We start from the raw sequence: 27,028 nt of genomic DNA, 5'->3' as shown, positions 1-27,028 counted from the left end.
ATTTTGCCTCTTGGGGGACATCTAACAATGTCTGGACACATTTCTGGTTGTTACAGCTGGATAAGAGTAGGGCATTGGCATTGAGTGGGGAGAGGTCAAGGATGCTGCTAAATATCCTACACTACTTTTGGACAGCCCCCCACAACAAGGAATTCTCTGGCCCAGCATGTCAGTAGTGCTGAGGCTGAGAAACCCTGGTGCTGTATGTAGATTATTTCATCTCCTGTAAAAGATATCTTAAGTGAGCTTACTTCAGTAGCTTTTTACACCCATCTCAAAGGTAATGTTCAAATGCAGTAACAGCGGTCTCTCAGAAATAGTATCTCGGGGGCTGGCCCCGTGGCCGAGTAGTTAAGTTCGCGTGCTCCGCTTTGGTGGCCCATGGTTCGGATCCTGGGTGTGGATATGGCACCGTTCGTCAGGCCATGCTGAGGCGTCGACCCATATAGCACAACCAGAGGCACTCACAACTAGAATATACAGCTATGTACTGGGGCCTTTGGGGAGAAGAAAAAAAAAGATTGGCAACAGATGTTAGCACAGGTGCCAATCTTTAAAAAAAAAAGAAATAGTATCTCAACCTTAAAAAAGTGAAGCTTCTCATGGCCAACTTTTCTGGTATGTAAAACAGAAAGGACAGCTGTGTTTTAAGTGACAATTAAGGCCAAAACAAGATTGAATAATACAGTATACGTCAATGAGCTGACATGAGTAAATGATGGCCTTCTTAGAGTACAGTTGAAGAAAGAGACATGAAAAGAGCTAAAATACTTGTGTTCATCCATGTATTTTTGTACATTAGCACTCTAGCAGGTAATCTGAGCTTGGTAAAGTGAATCCTATATGTTAATATCTGTTCTTGAGAATGGAGACAACACAAGATCCTTATGGTGCTGTGATCCACTGAAACGATGCACTGTATATTCTCGTGCATCAGCCTTTTAACAGAGTACAAGGAAACAGTTCTTATATAGGTAGTCATTCTAATGCCAGAGTGCTGGGAGAAGCTCCCATATGTTTGCATAAAGTATTTGTTAAATAAGTTTATTTAGTCTGCTCTTATAATTTTATTTTGGCTTGGCTTTTCCGATAGGTTATAGAAATTTAGGAAAACTAACATAGCCAAGAATGAAAGAGGAGACCTAAGTTTTCCTCACCCAAGTTTTCTGGGTGAAGAAAATTTAAAATAAATCAACTTCACTTGTATTGGCCAGCTGATGCATGTTGAACAGTTAGGTTTATAAGTGAGTATTTTCCGATGAGAAAGGTATTAATTCATAGAATCTTTGGATACTTCACCCAGAACCTAGGGCATTTTCTTCATCCATTTCATTATAAGTCTTCTATGATCAAGGATAGCCCACATTTTCCAGAAAGAGGTACCATCTTTACTGACAGTGGAAATGGAAAGGGAATGATCAGGAGCTTTACTAGGGGACCTTGTCACTGATGAAACTATTACAGCTAGTGGTCTCATGCTTCCAGTCTGACACTTCCACTTGGAGAGGCATCTAAGATGGGCCTTTTATTAAATACTGCCTTAGAGTGAGTAAATGGTCTTTTTTAATGGTTATATTCTCGATATGGGCTTTGTCTCCCATAAACCTCAGAATGAAGAGAAAATGAAATGTTCCAGGAGCTAGCACTTCACACCAAGAGCATAGGTTGTATTTGCACTTCTTTGAACTTCAAACAACTTGCTTTGTCCCTCTGGGATCTGAGAAGTTTGTTTTATCTTTCTCATCCTGCCTTCCAACATAACATACCAAAAAGGGGATTTAGGAACAAAAAAGGTTTGGATATGGATCCTGTTTGTTAAATAGCATTGAGGAATGTAGGTTTGGAACTATTGGGTGTTTCTGGTTAGAAGGCAGTTTCTTTAGTTCATTTAACATTGCCGTGAATGTCAGCACATGCAGTCGCCAAATCACAGCTTCCAGGCTACAAACTGAGTTCTCCGTAATAGGAGCACCGAGGACTAGAAGGTTTAAAATAGATGTCATATGATACCAATTATAACTCTGAAATTTTGCAGTCCCAAGAACCTATGCGGAGTGTAAGCCAAAATGGAAGACGGTCCTGTTTTCTATGGCTTTAAAAACATTTTCATTACAATGTTTGCTACTTTTTTTTTCTTCAAGCTTTTAATTAAAGTGTTTTTGGCTCTCCTAACCCATTTCTATATCGTCAAAGGAAACAGAAAAGAAGCGGCTAGGATAGCAGAAGAGATCTATGGTGGAATTTCAGGTAAAAATACATGAATTTGTTCCCAGTACTTTAAAGAAAACCTTCTAGATAATTCATATGAATAATGTTTCTGGAAGGCAGATTTTATTTATACTTTGGCTTTGAGTGGGTAGTTTTAAAAAATTATTATCTCATGTAGCAAATGGTGTTGACTGCACCAATTTGTGAAGGATTTTCAGCTTTGTTTTTTGCAAGTTAACAGTTCTATTAGCAGTTATTATTTAAGAAGTAAATAGAGTAGTGGCTTTCTAAGAGTATCTTGAGACATCTCATTTCTACTAACCAAAAGAATTACTTGTATAGGATTATTTTCTTTAATATTTTTAATCAATCTTTAACACTGCCTTCTAACAAGATTGTTTCCTCAGGAAACAGAATGACCAATAAATTTGATTTAAAGCAGCAAATGTGGCATGCTGTATATACATATTTTTTTGTGCTGTCATTTGCAATTCAAATTGATTCGCCACTAGTGACTCTCAGGAAAAACTCTTCACTAAACCCATTTATAGGTGGCACCACGCAAAGCACTGCAAACAAAGGTTGTGATATGAAATGCCAACATTTGGGTAAAACATTTTAAAGTCTCATGCTTTGTAGAATTTAGTCCCCATTTCTTTCCAGAAATGATTCACCTGAATTGTAGTGAGATGCTACAAAAGTAAGTGAATCAGATATCCTTGAAGCTGCTAGGATTGTCACTTGATAGAGGAGTATTTATTCATAAACAGAGTTCAGAATTTCCCTGTGTATTTTTAGTGTTCATAGGGGTTCCAGGATTACATCATTCTTTATCTAGTATCCATTTCAATTTGCATCCAGGATTCTCTTTCAAAATAGCCTTATGCGATTCCAATACACTAGACAACTTTGAAGACACTAGGTAACAGCAGTCTTTTCCAAAGAAATAAGACCTCCAAGGACGAAGCATCAGAATGCTTCAAGTAACTGGGGAAAATGAGAAGAATCTTGAAGTTTCAGAAAGTGTCAGGCGGCCTGGACTCCGGAAAGAGATTTCTTTTGGGGATTACATTTGTCACACATTTCAGGGAGGTATGTTGCTTAGAGTGGTTAAAAAAATATGTTTATCTTTAGTTTCAAGTTAAGCATGATCTGAAAAGCTATTTTCTAATTTAATTTGTAAATCTGGGCAGGAGCTTTGTAAAAGTTTCGGTAACACTGTTTTGGTATTCTCATAGATACATCATCCTCATGGTTTAAATTAGGTAAAGTTCAACAAAGTCAATATTGGCAAGAGCATGTTAAAAATGTTTTCTCCTGTTGCTCGTGTGCATTACTTCTGTCTTTGTGGTCCTTAATTAAGTACAGTCATACAAAGTTTTTATGATAGTCAAAACCCATGTAAGCATGGTTCAAATTTAAGTCTGGAGCCATAATACAAGTCTCTTAAATAGAGTTCATTCATTCTTTAGCTCAAATATCTTTACTTGTTTAAGCTCCTAGGATAGAATTGATTTAATTTGCAAGTAGCGTGGTGTTATAAAGGAAAAAATGTATTTTTCGATTATCATTAACAGGAGGCAGGGGGCAGAATAGAGCATGTTAATTTCTCAGTTTAATCTCCTTTCTATATGTATGTGTGGGTGGATGGGTGTGTGTGTATATGTATATACACACACTCACACACCCATATCATAGAGAGTATATCTAGATTGGGTAAATAAGGCTTTCTTTAATAATGTAGGCAGTAACATGCCAGAAACAGTGGTTTTTACATGATTCTAACAGCGTTTCTTCTTTTGACGCTGTCAGCAGGCAGACACTATATACTTAAAGCTAGATGTAGTAGAAATCAAGAATAGAATTTTGTGCAAGTGTGCAACTCAAACCAGAAATTATCGTTGCTGCTCATGGGTCAGACAAATGTTTGTTGGGAAAATATGTGACATTTAATCAGTAAGTTAGCTAATTGACTTCGAAAAGTCTCAGCCCAAGGTTAAATTTCTTGATTCCAATAGCATATTATGTTCCTATAAACTATCACCAGTCCTGTCAAAAACAAGGGGAGGGCAGTAAAAAACTCAGCCAGGCAGAGTTTAGCCTGTCACAGGTCCTGGCACTCTTCCTTTTGTAAGCTACACCTAGCATCATATCCCTCATTAAATATCTTTTTTTTGGCCGTAAAGTCTTTTGGAAAATTATTTTTTATTCTGAAATTTCACATTCTAGAATACATCATTCGATATGTCTTTGTGGCTTAAACTGTTATATTTGTAGATAACTCATCAGAATTGAGTTAAGCTATGGTTGGCTGTTACTAGTTTTGCTTTTTCAGGCTTCTTTGTGTAATTTGTCAATAATATATATACTTTTTAAAGTTTGACACATTGTCATTGGCCCTTGGCATTCCATCTAGAGCACCAGATGGATCACCGAACCCCACCTTCAGCCCATAGATGTTTCTGCAGGCACTGTCTTTCTCCCAAGAGACATGGTGTATGATTTTTCAACCTTTGCTAATTTGGCCAGAACTAGAGCTATATTTAGTAGAGTGACTTAGTCATCAAACTTGATAAAAATAAAGTGCAGATACAGGTTGATCATCTATTATTCACAACCCTTGGGCCAGATGTGTTTCAGAATTCAGGAGTTTTTGGGGATACTATAAAGATCACACAACTGTGTATACTGTATATTACACAGCACTCCCAGCAGGGCCAGGAGCTGCCACCCATAATCAAACATTTTGATATTTCTATAGTGAACATATAAATATTCACACTAAGTGAAAAATAGAAATAAAAATAATAAATTGCTTAACCTAAGTCCTGATCATGTTTTGCTGCCAAAGGAGTTTGCATCAAACTTGGGAAAGAACTTGGTTTTTAGAATCTGGGACATTTTACAATTGCAGATAAGAGATTGTGGGACTATTGTACCCTTTTTTAAAAAAATGGCTATTTTATGCTAAGCCTAAAAGATTAGTTCTATTCTAAGTGTCACACTTAAAGTCGGTTGTCCTTGCTCTCAATTCAAAGGACTGACCTTGATTTGGTGGCCGCACCTCTCCCTGCCTCATCATCCTGACTCCTTTTTCCTATCCTTCCCGTTCCGACAGGATTTTCCTGCCTTTCATCCGTTCTTGCCCAGTCCTTTCCCTAGCCTTCTACTCTTGCTCGGTTTTGCCGGTTGTCTCCTCAAGCCTTGGCCCAATCCCCCTCTGAGTGGTTACATACCACAGGTGCCTGCTGGCTTTCCCAAGTTGGGACAACCAGTCCTCAACAGGGGCTCTGCCGCTCCGCCTGTCACCTTTAGCTCAGCTCTCCTGCTCCTGGTGGGTTCAAAGGGACCTTCTTTCTAACAAACTACAAAAAGATGCTTATTGACTGTGCTTCATCTCCTGACCAGAACTGAGTGTTCTAGAGTATGCATTTTAACTCACTTTTATTATAATATTTTAGATAACTCAGGAAATTTGTTATAATATGGTTTTCTCTAACTACCTTTGTTTGACTTAGAATATCACTAAGTCTTAGCCAGCCCCAATGGCCTAGCAGTTAAAGTTTAGTGTCCTAGGTTTGGTTCCCAGGCGCAGAATAACACCACTGGTTTGTCAGTAGCCATGCTGTAGCAGCAGCTCACATAGAAGAACTAGAAGAACTTACAGCTGTACACAACTATGTACTGGGGCTTTGAGGGGGAGAAAAAAGGAGGAAGATTAGCAACAGATGTTAGTGAAGGGCGAATCTTCCCCTGCAAAAAAAAAATCAAATACTTTAAAAAGCAATATCAGGGGCTGGCCCGGTGGCCGAGTGGTTAAGTTCGCGCGCTCCGCTGCAGGCGGCCCAGTGTTTCCTTGGTTCGAATCCTGGGCGCGGACATGGCACTGCTCATCAGACCACGCTGAGGCAGCGTCCCGCATGCCACAGCTGGAAGGACCCACAACGGAGAATATACAACTATGTACTGGGGGGCTTTGGGGGAAAGAAGAAAAAAAAAAAAAAATCTAAAAAAAAAAAAAAACAATATCACTAATTCTGCTAGACTCTTGCCTATATTTTGGTTCACCATTGAAATTCTTTTTGAGTTTTCTTTTTCTTTGATAAATGCTACAGGAGAAGATATTGCTCCATGTCATTTTGGAACTTAATAAAGAGAATAAAGATTGTTCCATGTGCACTAGAGATTATAACCAGCTAGGTGATTTTTTTAAAATTAAAAATAAACCAGTAAGCTCAAATACTTGTTGGAATTAAGAAGGGCAAAAATTGCAAAAAAATAATAATTGATTTCTGTCTTAAATACTTGGAACTCAGACAACTGTGTTCTATCTGAATCGATGTTGTCATTGAAATGTATGTTTTGGAAGTTGTCATCCAATTGTTATTCAGAGAGTCTGAGAACTGGAGATATCAATCACATTCTGAGAAAAAGTCAAAGGGAGGAATGAAAACGTGCTTGAACATTTTCCATACACCTCATCAGGAACAAGTAAACATATTTGTAGGGTAAACTATCTTCATAGTGTGCTTGCAGCCCTGTGACACAGGCAGTCTGCCAAATAACTAAAAATAGACTGCCTTAGAAAAGAATGATTGATTCCTACTTAAGCATTCATTTATTTGAAGAGCTTAGTTGCATATTTCCCGAAAGGAATGGAAAAACTCCCTAGCTGCCAAATAACTTTTATCCTTAATTTCTCACAATTAGCTTTAATTTGCAAGACAAGAATGATAAGAGTGAGAGACTGTGCATTGAGAATTAAGAATGGAAAAACAGGAGAGCCCACCGTGGCAGAGTTTCTGGTAAAGGGTTTTGTGTGAAAACTCTTCAAGGTCCTTTGAAGCCAACTGCTGGAAAACAATGTAACTGGAAAGGTGACGTCCTGGAGAGTGACTTTGTTTCCAGTTGGGAAACAAAAATGATTTCTACATTGCAGGCAATACAATTGAATTGTTTCACATTATTTATAGAGATAAGGTAGATATAGCAAAACATCCCAGACAAGTAAATCTACCATGAGGATATGCAGAATTTAAAAACCAATAGTTCTTAAAGCCAGAACAGGGTGTGTTCTGAAATCACAAAACTTTGGATTTCAGTCCTATTTCCACCACTTACGAGAAGTCATATCTATTCCTGTGTGGTAAAGGGGTTGTCAGGCATTTGGGGTGTTCCGGCTCATGAAGCAAGGCTCTTCCCTTCCCTCCTTTCTTGAAAGCCAAAGGATGGGGGCTCCAGGAGAAATACAAGTTTGGATAAGGGGCACCTGAAAAGAGGGGAGCCTGCTGTTTCACTCTCAGTTGGAAGTCTGCATAGGCAGACAGCTCACTGAACTGCCCCCTGTGCTACTCAAATAGGAGAAAAGAGAATTGGAAAGCAATGGCATGGTGAGAGAGAAGCCCAGGACAAGCCACCATTCCCTCTCTTTTGGTGGAATGGAAGATGGCCCTACAGGCTCACCACAACCTCAGGCATCAGAGGGTGCTGCATTGATGGCGGACGCTAGGAGAGGTGGTCAAATGCTGGTGCATAGGAAAGGGGCCTGGCAGTGAGCCCTGGTGTGAGCGGCAAGCCCGCAGACCAGGAGTGAGACCTGCAGTTAAGGCTGAGCAAATAGGACTGGCCTCTTCTTCCAGTTAACTGGGGAAACATTTTCTCTGTCCCTCTTGCTTCTCCCCATCCCCAAGGCGCCAGAGGAGCTGGCACCTAGAAGAAGGAAGTGGGGACATGTATGAGAATATGCCACTCTTCCAGCTTTAGCTGCTTGGGGCGGTATAGAGGGCCATACCCTACCCTGGGAGTGGGCAGAGGAGCGGAGATTACAGTTTTAAAGTGGATTGACTGGTAGACTGGTCTTTTTAAAATCTCTTTATTGAAGTATGATGTAAATACAAGTGCAGAAATCCTAAGTGAACAGCTGGATGAATTTTCACAAAGTGAACTCAATCAGGTACTAGCTCCCAAGAGCAAGAAACTGCATATTATTTTCAGCAAGGCCCCACCATGCCCATTTCCAGTCAGCCCCCGCCCCTCCTCCGGGGGGGTCCTTTTACCTCCCAACACCCAAGGTGAATCTAGCTTCCTTTTGAATTTTATAGAAAGGAATCACACAGCACATGCTCCTCTGTGTCTGGCTTCCTTCACATAACCTTAGGTTTGTGAGATCTAGCCAAGTTGTGTGCATGGAGTGGGTCTTATGGGACTGAGGAGTAATAGAAAGTTCCTAGAAATAGGATGAAGACGTGGTTAAGCTTCCTGCTTCCCAGAAGGAAAGGGGACACCACAACCCACTTGGAGGAAAGTTTTAGAAATAATAAAGCCATTTCATGTTGATATTCTAAGTTAATAATAGCAAGTTGCCGCTTAAATCTTGTTTTTATTTTTATTTTTGAATCAAATACTTATAGTACCTTTAGGTGACTCAGGTTCACTGGCTATTATTAGAACAAAAGAATAACAAAGCCATGGCTGTGAGTTTGCTTCTTGCATTGATGAGGGTGCTGAGTTGTCGTCCATGGATGAAGACCATGCTCACAACCCTGGTGCCTGTGCCCATTTCCAAGACTGATGCGGCAAGGGGGCAACATGTCTGATGCACGTTTCATATTGAATGAGATAGAGATGTATTAGAAGAAAAGCAAGGCTGACTAACTGAGGATTATATGCATACGTTATCTTATTATTTCCAGCTTATGCAAATTATAAATGTCCAAAGAGATTTAAAAATATTCCACTCATCAACTTTGACTCAGGAACAAGTGGAGATACAAATGCAATATATTTTCATTTTAAAACTTTGTTTTTCTTATTATAAAAGCATTACACATTCATATCAGAGTGCGGAATCACCAGTGATTTTATATATATATGTATATATAAGTACATATATATATATATATACACACACACTATTTTGAAACTAATTTCAAAATGACAGAGAAGTTACAAGAGCAGTAAGGAATTCCTACTTCTCTTCGCCCAGAGGCCCCATTCGTGTTTACCCAACTGTCCTAATAATGCCCTTGAAAGCAAAAGGACCCAATCCAGGCACACAGGTTGCCTTTAGATGTTATGTCTTGTCAGCCTCCTTCAATCTGGAACAGTTCCTCAGTCCTTCCTTGAACTGGTTATGGACCAATTATTTTGGAGAATGTCCCTCAGTTTGAGTTGGTTCGCAGTGTCCTCATGATTAGATTCGGGTTATGCATTGTGAGCAGGAATATCACAGAAGCGATAGTGTGTTCTTTTCATCGCATGCCCTCCCATAGCACGTGATGTTGCTCATCGCGTTCCATCAAATGGCACAATGTGCCAGTTTGTTCTGTCACTTCTGATGTTAACTTTGATCTCCTGGGTGAGGTGGTGTCTACAATTTTGTTCTACTGTAAAGTTACCACTGTTCCCCTTATAACTAGTAATTATTTTGTGAGGAGATAATTTGAGGCAGATTCTGTCATTTCTTCTACATTTCTAAGTAGGTGTTCTACTATGAAGAAGAGCTTTCTCTTTTCCCTATTTATATATTCATTTGTATCAATGAGGACTTATAGATTCCTATTTTATTTGATAGAGTATAATCTCTTACTATCATTCTTTATTTTGATGTACAGATTGTCCCATTTTCGGCCAGTCGAATCCCCTTCAAGCCAGCTTCTGTGTCTTTTTGACATTTCCCATCATTCACTGAGTACTTCCTTACTTTCTGCAAGGTGTTTGGGTCCTATCTTATATTTTTCCTGGCCCACCTCCTGGAATCAGCCATTTCTACAAGGAGTCCTGGTTTAGGTTTACTCAGTACACTGTACTGATATAGATATATATATATATATAGATATAGATATATAGATAAAGATCTCACCAGATAGATCACCAGATACCACCTTCAGCCCATAGATATTTCTGTAGGCACTGTCTTTCTATATATACACATATATTGAAAATCACATTTTCATACCAATTGGTCCAATTTCAGTACAACCCTGTAGAGTTCATTCTAGCTTTCTCCCTTTTCATAACCCAAAGCGTTAGAAATGATAAAAATTGAGTTTCAGTATAAGAAGAGGGCTTATGGAAATGTTTATAGCCCTGGTTCTAATCCATTGGAAAAGTTCACACTCTCTTTGAGGCCTTGAACTATTTCAAATTTACATAATTCCATCTTTGGTGGGATTGTTTTTGCCAAGGTTGCAAATATGGGAAAATCTGGATTCTTAACACCACCGGGATCACCTAGAAAATGTTGATAAGATGAACCCTTTGTGTTAAATCCACATTGTATTACATGCTACTTAGTGTATGAAGAGCAAAGAATGCCCAAATTTTGCAAACCAGAGTAGGTTGTCTTCCAAAACAAATGATGCCCCTCTGGCAGGTTTCGTAGAGGGTTACTTCTCAAATGCTCATTTAAGCTGTTTTGCTGATAAGCAATTACAAGAAAAATAGATTCGTAAAGCAGTTCTGAGGCTGTTCCTTAGAGCACTGCCCTACCATGTGTACTTGTTAATCATAAGTTATCTTGAGCACCTAACATCATGGATGTATTTTATTGGCCTATTTAGAGACCAAAGCACTTGCTAAACACTAGATTGCTATATTTCTATTTCACAGATCAGGAAATTGAGGTTTGAATAATTTTAGTAACTTGTCCGTATTGGCAGGGAAAATGGCTGAGGTGGGACTTGAACCCAGGCAGTGTGGCTTCACTGGCCCCATGCTTAGCCATCATGCTCAGCTGCCCACAAAAAAACTTTTGGAGGATCATGTCATCTGAAAAATGACATTCTGCATTATGATAATAGATAGATATGCTCCGTTACCAAAAATGAAACAGAGACGATTACCCAGGAAATTTAGAACAAAACCATTTTCCCCGATCCCTTAGAGTGTCCTTCATGGTGTATAGCATGTTGGGTCTGTAGGGTAGGGGTGAGGGTGAGAGGCAGGGGAAAGATGAGAGTGGGGAAGCTCACTGACCAGCTTTGCCCTAATTAGAGTTATCGGATTCAACACTGGGCAATATTTATTTGAACTAAATGTATTTCTTGTTAAAACTGCTCCTGAAACACCTGACAGATGGTCTGTTCTCCCTCTCCACACACACCACCAAACTAATGGACCATACGCTCAAGGGCTTGTCACCCTGAAAGTGGCTGACGAGAGAGCCTGATGCATAGTACGAGCTTCCCTCCTCTTCCCCCTAATCTCCTCTCACTGTGGGTGAGCACATGAACAAGCTGGAGGAAGAAAACTCCAGACCTTGACTCTGAGCTTGATTTGTGTTTCAGATTGCTGGGCTGATCGATCCCCACTTCATGAAGCCGCGGCCCAGGGGCGCTTACTGGCCCTTAAAACTTTAATTGCACAAGTAAGTAAACTGAAGACTTGATCCTTTGTGCTCGTGCCATAATCAAGCATCACGTTTTATTAGCGTTGACTGTAGCAGAGGTCTTGCTTGCCCACATCTAGGTCCCAGCATGGCCTTCTAGGTGTATGTGTCCTCTCACAGCTCAGCATTTGTGGTTCCTGCCTCTCCTTTGTTGGGGAGCTGGCTCATTTTCTGCCCAGTTCTATCCTTCCCCTTCTGGGTCTTCCTTTGCTTCAGAGAAAGTTTCCCTGTGAGGCTGATGGGGGATGCCCTCAAATTTGTGTTGCACCAGCTCACCTTATACTCTTCCAGTATGCCTTAGTAGCAGCAGCACTGAAGTTGCGTTAGTCAGCTATTGCTCTGTAACAAATTACTCAAAACACAGTGGCTGAAAACTACCAATACTTAGATTCTCATGGCTTTTGTGGACCAAGGAGCAGCTTATCTGGGTGGCTCTGGCTCAGTCTCTCTCGGGCTTCAAAGTATCAGCCAGGGCTGCAGTCATCTCACAGCTCAGCTGGGGGAGGATCTGCTTCCAACCTCACTCATGTGGTTGTTGGCAAGCTTCAATTCCTTGCCACATGGGCCTCTCCATAGAGCTTCATCATGAGATGGCAGCTGGCTCCTCCCAGAGAGAGCACAAGACGGTACCTAAGAAGGAAGTCTTAGTATAACCTAATCTCCAAAGTGACATCCCATCACTTCTGCCATATTCTGTTCCTTAGGTGTGAGTCAGTTAATCCAGCCCACACTCAAGGGGAGAGGATTACACAAGTGAGTCAACACCAGGACTCAGGGATTGCTGGGAGCCATCTTAGAGGCTGCTACCCCAATGACACACTATTTCAAGAGCAAACATTAAAATAGCTTGACAAATGGGTAAATCTTACTCTTTGGGGAAGATTTACGAAAGTCTTAGTTATGAAGCCTACTTTATTTTTTTTATGACTCTGTCCCTAGCACCTTGAACAATCAATAGCAGCCTAGTAAATATTCATGAAATGAATGGAAGTATTTACACACTCCATTTGCTTTGTTTGTTTTAGAGTCCACGTGTGTACAGAGGAGGTGAGTCATTATACCTTTTTTCCACATCCTAGGTACCACTGAACCTGGCTTCCATACCATTTTGACTTTAAACAGCTGGGCACACTGCTTTTTGTGTGGGCACATGCCATTTTTTCTCCTTGATGAGTTGTGTTACTTCTCAAGAAAGAGACAAAAGGAAAACAGTCCTGCCAGTAATGATCAAATAGGCTTTGTACTTGATTTTATCACTTGCTTATTCATTTTTAAACACTTTGAATTTGATTTCATTATTTTTAATATGTAGTATATTCACATAGTTCAAAAGGTAAAATGATATAAAAAGGTACACAGTGAAAAGTCTTGCATCCACCTCCTCGCTCTCAGCCCCCGACCTCAATGATTTTATTAGTATTTTTAAGAAGCATTTTTATTTTTGAAGAATTTTAAAGAAGAGTTGCAAAGATGATACAGAGTTCTTGTATACCCTTCACCCAATTTCCCCTAGTGTTAACATTTTGCATAACCATGGTACTTTAGTCCAAAATAAGAAATTAACATTGGTACAATACCACTATCTAAACTACACGCTATTGGGATTACACCAGTTTTCCCACCAGCGTCCTTTTTATCTTCCAGGATCCAAGCCAGATACCACATTGCATTTGGCACTTTATTTTTAACTATACTTCATAAGCGTGTTGGTTTCTATAGTGGGCTTAAATATGTAAGGAGCATTCTTCATAGAGAAGTTCAACTTTTTCTTACTGCACTCCCACTTCTTTACCCGTATACATTAGCCAAAAATGTATTATTCTACTTTATTCTTTACTTTATTTCGCATTAAGATAGTGTCGTGTGCTGTGAGTAAAACATTAAACTGAGGATCAGGAGCTCCTGATTAGCATGCTGGCTGTCACCCACAGCTGGGGAGCCTCAAGTCTTACTAATAATTTGAACTTTCTGCTTCTCCATCTTCTCAAGCACAATGAAGGTGATTCACTCTAGATGGTCTTTCAGGCCTGTCCAGCAACACATTCCCACAATTCCAGGGATTCTGCGAGTTTGCGCTGGATCAGAGTTTTTTCTAGCATATTGCTGCCACCTTGTGGATTAGCCTGTTTTACTTATTTTCTTGAAATCTTATGTGGGAAAAGGAAAAGGACAAGGAAAAGACTTTTCTAATTGTATTAGGAATTCAATTTGAAATATGTAGCACAGCTCTGGAGTCATGAGGTCATATTCAGGACCTGAAAATGGACAGGACCAGGGAGGCTTAGAGAGGCCCTAAGCTGAAGGGACAGGCAATAGTGGGAAGTCTCAGTTGCTGGTCACAGCAGGGAGGCACCCAGGGCCACGAGGTCTGGCAGGAGATGGTGGGAACTTGGGTTAGAGGTTGGGGTCCAGGGTCATGCACTAGGTTTTGAAAGCTTTCAGTGGGTCAGTTATGACGCAGAGAATCAAAAGTACAACTCGGCTCACAAGGATCGACCTAATTCCTTTCACAGATAGAAAGTGGTAATTATGGGACAAAATGGTAAGGGCCAAGTTTTTAAAATCGGGGCGTGAAGTCTGAGTTCGCCAGCAGCTAGGTTGATCCTGTCATCTACCACATAGACTCCAAGATGAGGAAGGTGGACACAGCAGCATGGAGAGGGGGAATATGCTAGGCCTGGGTAGGGAGATGGGGTCAGGAGAAGCCCCTGGCCCCAGACCCTGGTACTTCAGAGGCCTCTCCACACAGTGCAGTGAGGCAGACAGCAGTGCTGCTACCGTGGCATATGAATCCTAAGGGCACTATCTACTTTCTACTCTTAAGCCTGGGAGTCATTCTCCTGTTCCAAATCCAATTCTACCTCCTGAACTTCTTGAGACCCCATCACCTACTTCTCATACCCACTGCTGTTCACTCCCATATCAGGCCCATATCAGCTCGGGCCTGGACTCAGACCAATGTCTTCGTGGCTCCTTCCTTCAGTCTCACATCTCTACCTCTCCAAGCAACCCTCCATTGTGCTACCAGTGTGCTTTTCCTAAAACATCTAATACATTAGCTCTAGACCTTCTACGGCCTAACGGACTTGGAAGGTGCCTCATTCTCTATGAGACATGCACCCCCTGTTTGGAAATAAAGACCTTTAACAATCTGACTACAGCTCACTGTCGTCCTTCATCTCCCCTCATCTCCTACTTCCCCTTTCTTCTTCTGCCTCTGTCATGTGTGGGCTCTTTCTGATCCAGAAATACCCAACTAGCCAACTGCGGCCCTGCTTAGTTGCTTCTACCTAGTTGCTTCCTGTATGCATATGCTGTTCCTTCCTGATGGAATATTTTTTTTTTGCCTTCTTAGCTTGAAATGTTTTATGCTTCAAGCCTTAGCTGAATACCACCTCACTTGCAAAGTTTTCTCTTATTCCCCAAGCCAGATGGAAGGATACCTCACGCTCCCAATTGAAATTTGAACATGCTTCCAGTATAGCAATATTCTTGCTGGGTTTTTTTTTTTGCCATTTCTGTCTCCCCACTAGGTTCTTGGAGGAGAGAAACCCATGTCATAAGCCTTGAAGACCCAGGTACTAGCAGGTTGCCTGGCCTAGAATGCTGACTAAACATTTGTTAAATAAATGAATTTGAGGCTCCCTGCTGTAATTCTTAGACTCCTCTGGTTGTGACCTCTACCCCTCTCTATATGGTGCTAATATGATACCCACGGACTGTGAACACTTCAGAAATACATCCAACAACGTTGGTTTTATTGCTATTGCTAAAGCAGCCTTTAACCCACTTCTCTCCAAATTGTAGGGTGTCAATGTGAACCTTGTGACAATTAACCGAGTCTCTTCTCTCCACGAGGCGTGCCTTGGAGGTCACGTGGCCTGTGCTAAAGCCTTATTGGAAAATGGTGCCCATGTGAGTACTGCCCCTGCCCCTGTGAGTCTGTCTGCCCAGGTGCAACTGCTAGGTCTAAAGAGATAGTACCTTCCAGACTGCTTACCCACTGAGGGTCGGGCCCCATCCACGTTCATATTCCTGAATGGTCAGGAAGACACTGCTGGTTACCCCTCTCTTCAGCCTCTATGCCCATGTACGAACATTCAGATAAGGTCATTCACAGGAATCTTTCAAAATTGTGATGCTGACTTAAAAAAATCAACTTGGGGGCCAGCTCCATGGCTGAGTGGTTAAGTTCAAGTGTTCCACTTCAGCGGCCCAGGGTTTCGCTGGTTTGGATCCCAGGTGCGGACATGGCACCTCTCATCAGGCCATGCTGAGGTGGCGTCCCACATAGCACAACTAGAAGGACCCACAACTAAAATATACAACTATGTACTGGGGGGACTTGGGGAGAAAAAAGCAGAAAAAAAAGATTGGCAACAGTTGTTAGCTCAGATGCCAATCTTAAAAAAGAAAAAAAATCAACTTGAACTAAAATAATTTGAAAACCAATCTTGGAAAATTTATTGTAAAACATTAAAAAGAACACATTTTAAAAGAACAACGACAGCAAAAAACCACTCTTAATTCAACACCCTAAACCAAAATGAGCAATATTATCAAACTAAACGAGCTTCTAATAAATAATACATTGAAAAACTACAAAATTTATCTTATTTTTAAATTCTTCCCTCTTTTCAAGGGGTGACTGAGGTGCTGTATCAAAATTCTCTCTTTTTTTGCTTGTCTTGCCTGCTAGAATTCAACCTATTCAAGGAGAGGCAATTGTCTTACCCGCCTGTGTTTCCAAAACATTGTTGCCTAATCGGTGCTCAGTAAATGTTTGCTGCCCTGAACTGAGAGAGAAACTTACAGGAAACCAAATCAGACGACTTCCTGGACTGAGGATGAGGGTGATGCCTAGTAAAAACAAATCAAACAAGTTCCACCAAATATTTGTCAGTAAAAAAATGTAAATCAGTTAGAAATCCCTAGATTGTATAAATTTACCCACATTTTTTCCAGTCCATGTCTGTCTCTGCCATCTTAGCATCTCATCTTTAACTTCCAATTTAACGGGGGCTATCCTGGCACTGTAGAGAAGTATCTTTTTTGTTTCTGAAACAAGGAAATTTGGGATCCTGATTATCGCAAGCATCTATCCTTAGTTGTTGAGGCAAAGTGGTTTGACATCAAACCCTCCTTGTCCTACATTTCAATCCTATCAGAGCCTCCCCACCAGAATGCCTTGGTCCGCTGATGTTCTTTCCTAGCCATTGCTAATACTTAAAGATGCCTCCCAGCTGTGCTGGTTCTCACATGCCTCCCACATCCCTAGAAGGCACTGAGGATGGTTGGAAACACCATGTTGATGGCTATTTTCTTTGCGTCTTTGTCTTGGTCATGATCTCTTTAGGAGTCACTGCTCGCATATACAGTTTGTATGGATTATAGTAGACTGGAAAAGAAATTTGTGGTGAGAAAGACAGAACTGTGGGCAATTGCTGAGGAGATTCTTTGCAAGCACAGACTTTGGGACCTTAAACTCGCTGGTTTCTCCAAGTACTTTTGGTTCCTGCCATGTTTGTTCATGATTGGGAGGGCGAGTCAGCTCCATATTAATGGAAAATGGAAAAATTGTTATTGCAAATATTTATTGAATGCTTACCGGGCACCAATGTTCTAAGTATTTAACATATAGTAACTAGCTTGATCCTCCAAATAACCTCATGAGGTAGCTTCTTTTATGACCATGATTTTACAGGTAAGAAAACCAAGGCACAGAAAGTTAGTATCTCAGTCAAGATCTCTGAACAAATAGAGAGCTGCGATTTGAACCCAAGCTAATGATTCCAGAGGCCATGTTCTTAACCACCTCACAGGACCACTCCTCAATGATTAGGAGGCTCCTCAGAAGCTCTGAAATACCTATAAATACATTTTAAAAGCTTTGGCCCCTTTTGTCCCACTTGTGGTATTATTTATAGATGAGAGTTGATAGGCTACTTAGTCCCTAGAAAACATAATACTGTGATGATATAGAGTTCCCTCACTCATTCACCTGCGTGGGAAATTTATCCAGGCAGATACATAGGAATACATACTTGTAGATGTTGATGAAATAGCAAATCCTCTGGGTCTCTTTGTCCATCATTAGGTCAATGGAGTGACGGTTCATGGAGCCACGCCCCTCTTCAATGCTTGCTGTAGTGGCAGTGCTGCATGTGTCAATGTGCTGCTGGAGTTTGGAGCCAAGGCCCAGCTCGAGGCACACCTGGCTTCACCCATCCATGAGGCAGTGAAGAGAGGTAAATGAGCCATCACATTGCATACAAAACATTGGTGGACTCACCCCAATCTGCATGAGTCAATGGTATTATGTTCATCATGCAAGGATCACCCAGATCTTCTTCGCCAGTAGACTATGTGTAGCTTAGAAATCCCATAGCAGTAACTTCAATTTGCCTAAGTCTTCAGGAAATACCACTGGGGCATAAAACAGCTCTTCTTATAACCTGGGAATGGCTTTCTGTCTCAGATGTCCTGGTTTCCTGGGGACAGTCTCTTGGCAGGTCTTTCTTGAGGCTCTTTGTTGGAGTTTTGGTGGCAGCTGGTGCAATCAAGCCTGCAGGGGTGACTTCCATGAGTTGTACTGTGCTTGTGTCTCTGTCCTTCCTAGAAAAGAACAGCTCATCCCCTCAAGCCCATAAAACATCAACCACTAACATAAAATAAATTATGAAAGTGTCTGAAAGCCAAGGCTGATAGTATCTCTGATGGAAGATTAAATGTGACTGTCCACAACAATCAACGCGCTCTAGATAAGTTGATGACTTCAAGGTCATTAGTTATTGAAAAAGAAGTTGCGACTTTAAAAAGCATGGCATTGGACAACTTGAAGTTGACTCTAACTCCGGTGTTCTCAGTTACTTTTGAAATGAGGGAAAAGAGTAAATTTAAGGAATTTTAAAACTACATGCATAGTCTAAACATGAACAAGAAGATACCATTGAAAGGCCAAGGCCATTTGTCAAAGGTCACACTCAAAGAGCAATATTTCTGTGTTGCCCAGTAGTGGAGTTATTTTCTTATATTGAGAGCAGAAATACAAGGGAGAAGTTAGAACATTATAAAACAGTGATCTTTGCTGGTGTAATTGGGAATGAAAGTGTTTATTTCCACAGACAATACTAAAAGATTGGCCCCGGATTATTAAACATGTCACTTGGGAATTTTTTTTGCAGTGGGTTAGTTAAATGATACAAAAGGCCAAAATCTCAATATACCTATGGTTTTGATGTCTTATACATATTTAATAAACATTTATTGATTAATAACTGATGTTGGTCATTTCCCAAATTTCAAATAAGTCCTTTAAGTTGTAGGGAAATAGTCTACTTTGGAAATGATATAAGTCTTTAAAAAAATTTTTAGTATTGATTTGAAATAAAAATTAATTTACTATTTGCATTTCCATCCAAACATTTAAAAATGGATAAATATTGGGAATGATTTGAATTACTTAAGTAATTCTGCAGTACTTGTATGGTTATATATGGAGTGTTTGGTATCTATGTGTCTACAAAATATATATACATACTTATCATAAACACACGAATTCACGTGTCTCTACATACTTTTTTCCTGTATCATAAAAGCATGTTAGGAACCAACATGCACAGAATGAAAGGATAAATAGCAAAGTAATTATTTTAGACAGTATTATATTAGTGCTAACCATTTGACTTTTATATATTCGTTTTAAAACTTCCTGAGAATACTTAAATTTAACTCAAACTAGGCTCAGTTTCTTTTTATGCAAAAAAAGAGAAAAATAATAGGAATTATTCAAAAATGTTTATTAGATGCCCTGTATCTACCAGGCAGTTTTAGGTACTGATTAGATATTATTTCAATTCTTACAGCTTTAAACCTCTATGAACAAGCTGGGTCAGTCTGAGTCAATACTTTGCAACATTGATGCTATAATCCAGGTATAATATTTACTTATGTGAACAAATAGTTTGAATCCACAGAATGCTTATTTGTACATTTTAATGCATATTTATGCTTAATTCAGAATTTGTGATAAATCAAGCAGGTTTTAGATGAAGCTTACTTATATGTTATCTATAAAGAAAAGGTTGGTTAAGTTAATCCGTGATAGTAAGATTTTTTAAGGAAACATTTAAATCTTCGAAGAGAACAAACTCTACAAGCTCCCCTCGATACCTCAGAAGCATTTGCTCCTGAATGAATCATTCATATGCTGCAAATTAATCATGCCTATCTATTCATTGGCCAAACTCCCTAAGGAGAATACTTGCTCGTGTAGTTCGTTAGCCACTGAATTTGAAAGTGCATTTAAATCTATTCTATACTTCAGGCTTTTTATTAATTCTCATAAGTGTCTTCCAGGTTAACCTAAAGAAGGAAATTTTACTGCATGGCTCGGCCATACACCCAGTCTTGCATGCCTGAGTGAGGAAGAGAATGAGAGATTTGTAATGGAGAGGGATCAGGGCTGGGATTTGAGCACTGGCTTTTCAGGGTAATAATAGGATGAGTCATTTACCCCTCTGGGTCTTGTAGAGTCTATTTGTAAACTGGCGGCTTCATTCTAGAGAGGGATTTCAGCTGTGCTCCTTGGAGCCCTTAGTGTGGTTGAAGGTACCTCAAGGGCTGCAAAGAGGAATTTAAGTGGGGGAAGCATGGACATGCTTCTCTTTTTAATGGTTTTATTTTGGAGATTTCAGAAAAATTTTTTTCTGCTTGAAAAAAAAACTAGGTTATTTCTAAAGCTCATTCCAGATAAGCAGTCCTGTAATTCTGTGAATAGTCACTATTTCCCTTACTTGAGCGAGGTTATCTTGTGTTCCACCAGGTCATAGAGAGTGCATGGAGATTCTGCTCGCAAATAATGTTAACATTGACCAAGAAGTGCCTCAGCTCGGAACTCCCCTGTATGTGGCCTGCACCTTCCAGAGGGTAGACTGTGTGAAGAAACTTCTAGAATTAGGTAACTTCCAGAAATCTTTTCATGAGAAGAACCTATTAACTTTGTTGGTTTTCCATGGCTTCAAAGATGAAGTTCTTGTCAGGCTGGACAAAATTCTAACAGCATTTGATGTTTGAATGCTTAAACAGAACTTCTCCAGAGAAATGAGTGTCTGTATTTCTCTGTTCTGTGTCCTTTGATATTGGCTCCATTTACCTGTTATAGTTCTCCTTGGTCTCAAGAGAGAACAAGGGTCTCTTTCCCACAAGTCCTAGGGGAAAAAAACAATTGTATTTCATTGGCTCTTTTTGAATCACCAATCATGGTGGCCAAGGGAATACAATGCACTGATTGGCTTAGGCCCGGATTTGTCTACACTGCAGTTGTTTGGCTTCACTGGAAAAACATGACCTGGGAAATCACAGGGGATGGTTCCCCAGAGGGAAATCTAGGTGTGGTTACCAGGAAGATGCTGGATAGTAAAAACAAGACATTTGCCATGGACTACTTTAGATCAATCCTGCTAAGTTATTTAGTAATTTTTTAATTTCAAAAGGAATATACAGAAACTGAGAGCCCAGGGAAAAGTAAAATGTCTTGAAACTATTATTTGGTTAAAAATTCCCCAAACTTAGCCACTGACATAAAGGTGGAGATTACATAAGAGTTATTACCTTTAAATAAGAATTTTTATCTCCAAGATGTTTCTTTGTCTTTTTTATCTGCCATCATTTACTACTCCTTATAGTAGTTCAGAAATCTTTTTTGTGAGCCCTGAATAATATAAATAATAAACTTAGCTTTATCCTTTGACAAAAAACAAAATAGCTCTATGTAAAAGGATCTGCAAATATTTAATTTTGTATGTCACAGAGTTCATATGGGAAAGCAACAAAAGTATTTAAAATGACTAAAAATTTTTATTCGCTTTTCTCATCAAAATATTTTTAAACATTCTTAATAGGCGTTGCTGAGGTTCTAGGCTAAGTCACATAGTTTCAAAGATTTGTCACATGTGTCATGGCATTGAAGATGTCTTCATCTACAGCTACTATATTTTAGGTTCATTGTGTTTCTGCATTAACATTTAGTGTTGAATTGTGGCCATCTGCTTTGTTAAGGAGCGAGTGTTGACCATGGCCAATGGCTGGACACTCCTCTCCATGCCGCCGCGAGGCAGTCCAGTGTGGAAGTCATCCACCTACTAACAGACTATGGGGCAAACCTGAAGTGCAGAAACGCTCAGGGCAAAAGTGCACTTGATCTGGCAGCTCCGAAAAGCAGCGTGGAGCAGGCGCTCCTGCTCCGTGAAGGTAAGGAGGGGCTGGGTGTCCATTTCTCTTCCATAAACACATCTGCTCTCTCTCCTTCCTGTCTCATCCCTAGAATTTCTTACCTTTTTCTTTCTCTTTTTAATTGAGAGTGGCATTGTGGGAGGCAGCAAGTGTTAGCAGCACTGAGATGGGATTTTATATACTGTATATATTCACTTATAGCCAAAGGATATGTACATACAACTGTATGTTGCTGTGTATTTTCCATAACAATAAAATAATCATAGAACTTTGTTTTCACCTTGAAAAGGTTGAACTGCCATGTCTATCCTGGTATAATCACATGACTGAGCAGACCAAAATTCTGCTTTGCAATATTTGCAGGCAATTCAGGGGAAATTGGAAATACTTGAGTTAGAGGTGATAGGGTAGACACAGAGTGTGTGTTTCAGAAACTGGCCTAAGTGGGGAAGTTGTCTGCGTGTTCTCCAGATCAGGGAGCAGGTGGGTCTGCATTCCTCATGGCCTCACTCTCATCCCCACCATGGGCTAGTGCAACTACAGGTGTCAGAGGAGGCAGGGCGGGCATCCAAAAAGCTCTGTATTCCAAATTCAAAAGAGAACCATGCTATGTCCATACAGAAGGAGAACATTATCTGAGCCTATATTGATCATTTGTATGCTCGGGAGAATATTAAGGATAATAATAATTATTCAGCTTTACATGTGTCGGGTGCTGAACTAAATTCGAAACAGATTAATCTCACTGAATTCTTAAAACCCTAGAGCAGTGAGAACTTTATAGTAACTGTTGCTATTCCAGCTGCAAATGGGAAAAGAGAAGCATAAAGAGATTGGCTTGCAGAAAGTCACATGGGTACTAAGAAGTAGACCTAGGACTCTGACCAAACAGTTTGACCCCAGAACGTGCACGCTTAATGTTATGATGCCCCAGGGCTGAATCTTCTGAAACAATTTCTAGTGGGAAAGGGTTTTATTTCACTGACCAGTTCCCTTTTGTGAAGCTACCACATGTCTTATATACCTTTCAGGTGGAATGCTTGGTTCAATAGTTTTGGGACCAGTCTCTAGGTCAGAGCTTCTTCAGCTTTAACGTGCATATGAATCACCTGGGGATGTTATTAAAATGCAGATTCTGATTCAGCAGGTCTGGGGTGGGACCCAAGACTCTGTGTGTCCAGCAGGCTCCCAGGCGATGCTGGTCTGAGCCTGCACTTTGAGTACCACTGGTCTAGATTATTTCCAGTAGTCGATGCCATTAATGATTGTTCTTTTATTTGAATCTCCGCTTGAAGAATTATGATCTTCCTTACCAGCTCCCAGTTTGCAAATACCAGGTACTTTTCGACTGTTAGCTGAGAATATAATTTATAGCTGTTGTCACATTTCCTCTTTTCTTCCATCAAAAATGTTTCCAGGCCCAGGATTTGTATTTCTTACAAGCAAGTTCCTCTGTCCTCTCTCTTCATAAATATAGCTGCTTGCTCTAGGAGGATGAACACCACCTCCATCAGAGTTCACTCTGGTGTCTCAACTTCCGTAGGCGAACTGTACAATTTGTGTGCATTACTGTTTTCCAGAGGTGCTTTAGTTGGGCGACAGGTAAAGATGCTTTCCATTTTCGCTTCCCAAGATTTTAACTAAGGATGATTGTTTGGTCCTCCAGGTAGCTTACTATCACATGGATGCTCCTTGGCAATATCAACCCAAGTGTTATCTGGCTATTTGCATATGCAGTCCACCATTTCTCATGGGGTGCAAGATGCTGTTACAATAGGATTTTCTTAAAAAGGAAAACTTTGTATAGTTTATTAATTATATAGATCTACTTGAAAAGATCTTTATTGAGACAGAGAGGTTAGGAAATAATGAGACATTACACATGCCTCTGTATAACTGGTATTCCAGCCAAAAGCTTGCTCATCCTATTCAACCATATTTTGGACTCTCATTAGTTTACTTTCCTTCAAGACTCCAAGTCACTCAAAGCCATAGGAATGATAACTCCATGAGACTCCATGAGACTGAGGTTCAGAGTATAATGGGGCTAAGTGAGTTGGGCCCTTTCTTCAGATCCTCTATTGAGCTAGGATCCTTGTGAGAATGGAGGGCCCCTTCAAGTATGAGTCGGGACCCAGCCAGCACTGCCTCTTGGACAGCTAGAGCCAGGAGGTCCAGGAGGCGTCTGAGGCCTGAGTACCAGGCCCCTGGCACATCTAACATTGCCTCTGTGATCATGCTGGCCGGGCTTCCTGCTGACACATTCTCGGCAGTTGTCCCTTGCTCTGAAGCTCTGTCTCAGGGTCCTGCATGCTCAGTGCTTTCACTTGCACTTTCTCCTTGGCCAGTATATCACATTCATTGGCACATGTGATACATAAATGAAATGCATTCCCTTTAGACCCCACACGTCATTCCTAACTTGCCTCTGGTTAGCCTCATTCTTCAGTATTGGTAATACAGTGACCATTGGAGGATCAACTTAAAGAAACATGTCCCCATCCGGAGGGGCAAACCATGATCTCTTGTGTGTATTTAGTGTCTGCTCCTTCGGTCTATAATTCCTATACAGATTCAGCTTCTCTTAAGCTTTTAGAAAGCTTCTGCCTCTTCCAGTCCTCTGGTCTCCCCTTCACCCCCATCCCCACCCCACTACCATGAGGTTCACACCATTTTAATTCCTTCCTAGGCCCGTCTGCTCTTTCCCAGCTCTGCCGCCTGTGTGTCCGGAAGTGCTTGGGGCGAGCATGTCATCAAACCATCCACAAACTACATCTGCCGGAGCCACTAGAAAGATTTCTCCTATACCAGTAGTCCCAACTGTCCAAGGGAAGATACTTGGAAAGAAACAGGTTGTTGCCTGCTGTACCCAGAGTACCTAGTGTAGACGCCCGACAGCTAGACTCTCAGTCACTTCAAATGAGCTAAGCCAGTTAGAGTAAAGCCCTGATGAACTGGAACACTTGGGGAGTGGAAACTCCTGGTTAGTTTGATATTCCTATTAAGCAAGGGGCAACCAGAAACCTTTTCGTTTTTAGCTCTTGTTGTTAAGAAACTTTAAAAGACTGTGAAGTAGAGTGAAAATAATAAGCTATTTTTGAAGAGTCATGATCTTCAATTATGTAAGGGTCAACATTATGAATATCATGCAGACACATGTAAATCTGGGTGAATAAGATGGTGAGGAATGTAAGTATTCCAAGATGTGTTCCTGTTTTAGTTCCTCCCTCCTTCCCTCTTCTTTTCTTTCCTTCCGTGAATAAATCTCTGCAATAATTTTGATTTTCTTGCCTTTTTTATGTATAAAAAAGCTGAATACTTTTAAAATGTCACAGTTAATTGAGGCTTCCAGTTCCTGAGGTCCTGGTTGATAAGACAGATGTTGGAAGAGATTAGCGCACCCAGAGGTTGGGGGTTATTGCTCATCATTTCTGATATTAAATGCTATTCTTTGAAGGAAACAGTTCCAGGATTGAGCAACACTGGGTGCTACCAGCTACCCAAACCCACTGGCCCTGTTTGACGCATGTTGCAACCCAAGCATCCATCAGCTTATTTTCAGTCAAGAGCCTCAGGGTTTTTATAATAATTTCATGTTGATGCCTGTCACCAAGACGGGCTCAGTGCTGGGCTGATGATTATTTCTGTGAGCAGGGGCCCAAAATAAGCACACAGGTATACTGGAAAAACAGCCTTCTCCTCCTCTCCTTTTTCTTCTTCCCACCTCTCTCCCTGTACGCCAGCACTCCTCCTCCCCCTTCCTCTCCTCCTTCCTTTTGTGAATTTAGAACATGGAAATTGAATAGACTTTTAATTATTATAAGTACTACTGTCATGGTTCAGTGACTATGGTAATATTAACTTGTGAAAAGAAAATTTTCTCTCAGATGATCCTAAGATTCATTCCAAACATATTTTTTTTCTAGTTTTTCTAGACCTTTGATTCTCAACTGGGGACAATGTTGCCCTACCCTCACTTGGGGATATTTGGCAAAGTCTGGAGACCTTTTCGGTTGCAACAACTGGGGGAGGGATGCTACTGACATCTAGTGGATGCAGCTAATCATTCTGCAATGCACAGGGCAGCTCCCTATGGCAAAGCATTATCAGGTCCAAAATGTCGATAGTGCTGAGGTTGAGCAGCACTGCTCTAAATCTGTGCTGTTCAGTGCAGAAGCCACTAGCCACATGTGGCTATTGAGCAGTTGAAATGTGGCTAGGCTGAATTGAGATATGTTGTAAGTATAAAATACATACCACGTTTTGAAGATTCGGTACAAAAAAAGAATGTGAAATATTTTATTAATAATTTTGATGTTGATTACACATTGAAAGAATATTTTGAATATATTAGGTTAAATAAAATTCATTATTAAAATTAAGTCCACTTTTTTAACTTTTTTAATGTGACTGCAATATCATTTTAAATTATACACGTGGCTAGCATTTTATTTATGTTAGTACTGTTCTAGATCTTTTTCTGATTTTCATAACTTTGGAATATCAAATAAGTTAATCTTAATTAGTTAAATATTTGGGAGGAAAAGGTTAAATTCTTATTTTACATAATATTCCAAAAACAAATCTTGTTTTTTAAAAAAATGTTAAAACATTTTAAATGATGCTGTAAAATACTAGAATAAAATGTTCATAAATGTACATGAAAGGGAAGGTCTATTCTAAGCATAATATCAAAGTCGTAAACTTTCAAGGAAAATACTGGTAAATTAAAATACATATCAGAACGTTCGGGAATTGGAGGCTTTCTATCTTCCAAGTGCTCTCCTGAGTGCCGTTTTTGGTCAACCTGAATCTTGCTGAATGTCTGAGCTCTGTATTAAGCCCCAGGATGTCCTAGGATACTCAGTCCATCGTGGCCCCAAGGAACTTGAGACTCCTGCTGCTCCATCCACTTTCTGAAACTGCAGACCATGGATTTCACGAATCCTTTGTATGGACCTCCCAACTCTGGTAGGTGTGTGCGTGGAGGGGGCACTCTAATCCTGAATTGAATCCCAAGAGACCACTCACCAGAAGCGATCTTCCGGTTCCAGAAGGATGTGGATGCAGAACAGGGCCAGATCCCTGCATCTTGAAGTTGTGATGTTCTATGATTTATGAATGTAGAGATTGGATACGACGTAGACTTTAAATTCCCTTCGAGCCCTACATTCCATCAAGCTAGAATCAGACCATCAG

The 27,028-nt window shown here is 40.4% G+C and overlaps 1 protein-coding gene across 5 annotated transcripts; it reads left to right on the top strand.

The window, feature by feature from the left end:
• Window positions 1-1,911: 1,911 nt before the first annotated feature.
• On the top strand, window positions 1,912-25,111 carry ASB11 (ankyrin repeat and SOCS box containing 11). 5 transcript variants are annotated; one of them, XM_014857663.3, is made up of 7 exons: window positions 1,912-2,247; window positions 11,496-11,575; window positions 15,404-15,511; window positions 17,694-17,844; window positions 20,421-20,555; window positions 21,656-21,847; window positions 24,519-25,111. In XM_014857663.3, exons 1-7 carry the CDS (start codon window positions 2,067-2,069, stop codon window positions 24,641-24,643), a joined length of 972 nt encoding a protein of 323 aa, XP_014713149.1. In that variant the 5' UTR covers window positions 1,912-2,066; the 3' UTR covers window positions 24,644-25,111. The 5 variants fall into 5 exon arrangements, with proteins under 5 accessions (XP_014713149.1, XP_070358167.1, XP_014713150.1 ...); XM_070502066.1 differs by lacking the exon at window positions 24,519-25,111 and adding an exon at window positions 23,125-23,161 and having other exon boundaries at window positions 2,017-2,247; XM_014857664.3 differs by having other exon boundaries at window positions 2,018-2,247; window positions 15,455-15,511.
• The last annotated feature ends 1,917 nt before the right edge of the window (window positions 25,112-27,028 follow it).

Source organism: Equus asinus, chromosome X, assembly GCF_041296235.1.
Source record: "Equus asinus isolate D_3611 breed Donkey chromosome X, EquAss-T2T_v2, whole genome shotgun sequence".
Taxonomy (NCBI): domain Eukaryota; kingdom Metazoa; phylum Chordata; class Mammalia; order Perissodactyla; family Equidae; genus Equus; species Equus asinus.
Note: the sequence above shows the minus strand (reverse complement) of the source record. Positions and strands in the feature narration are given on the sequence as shown.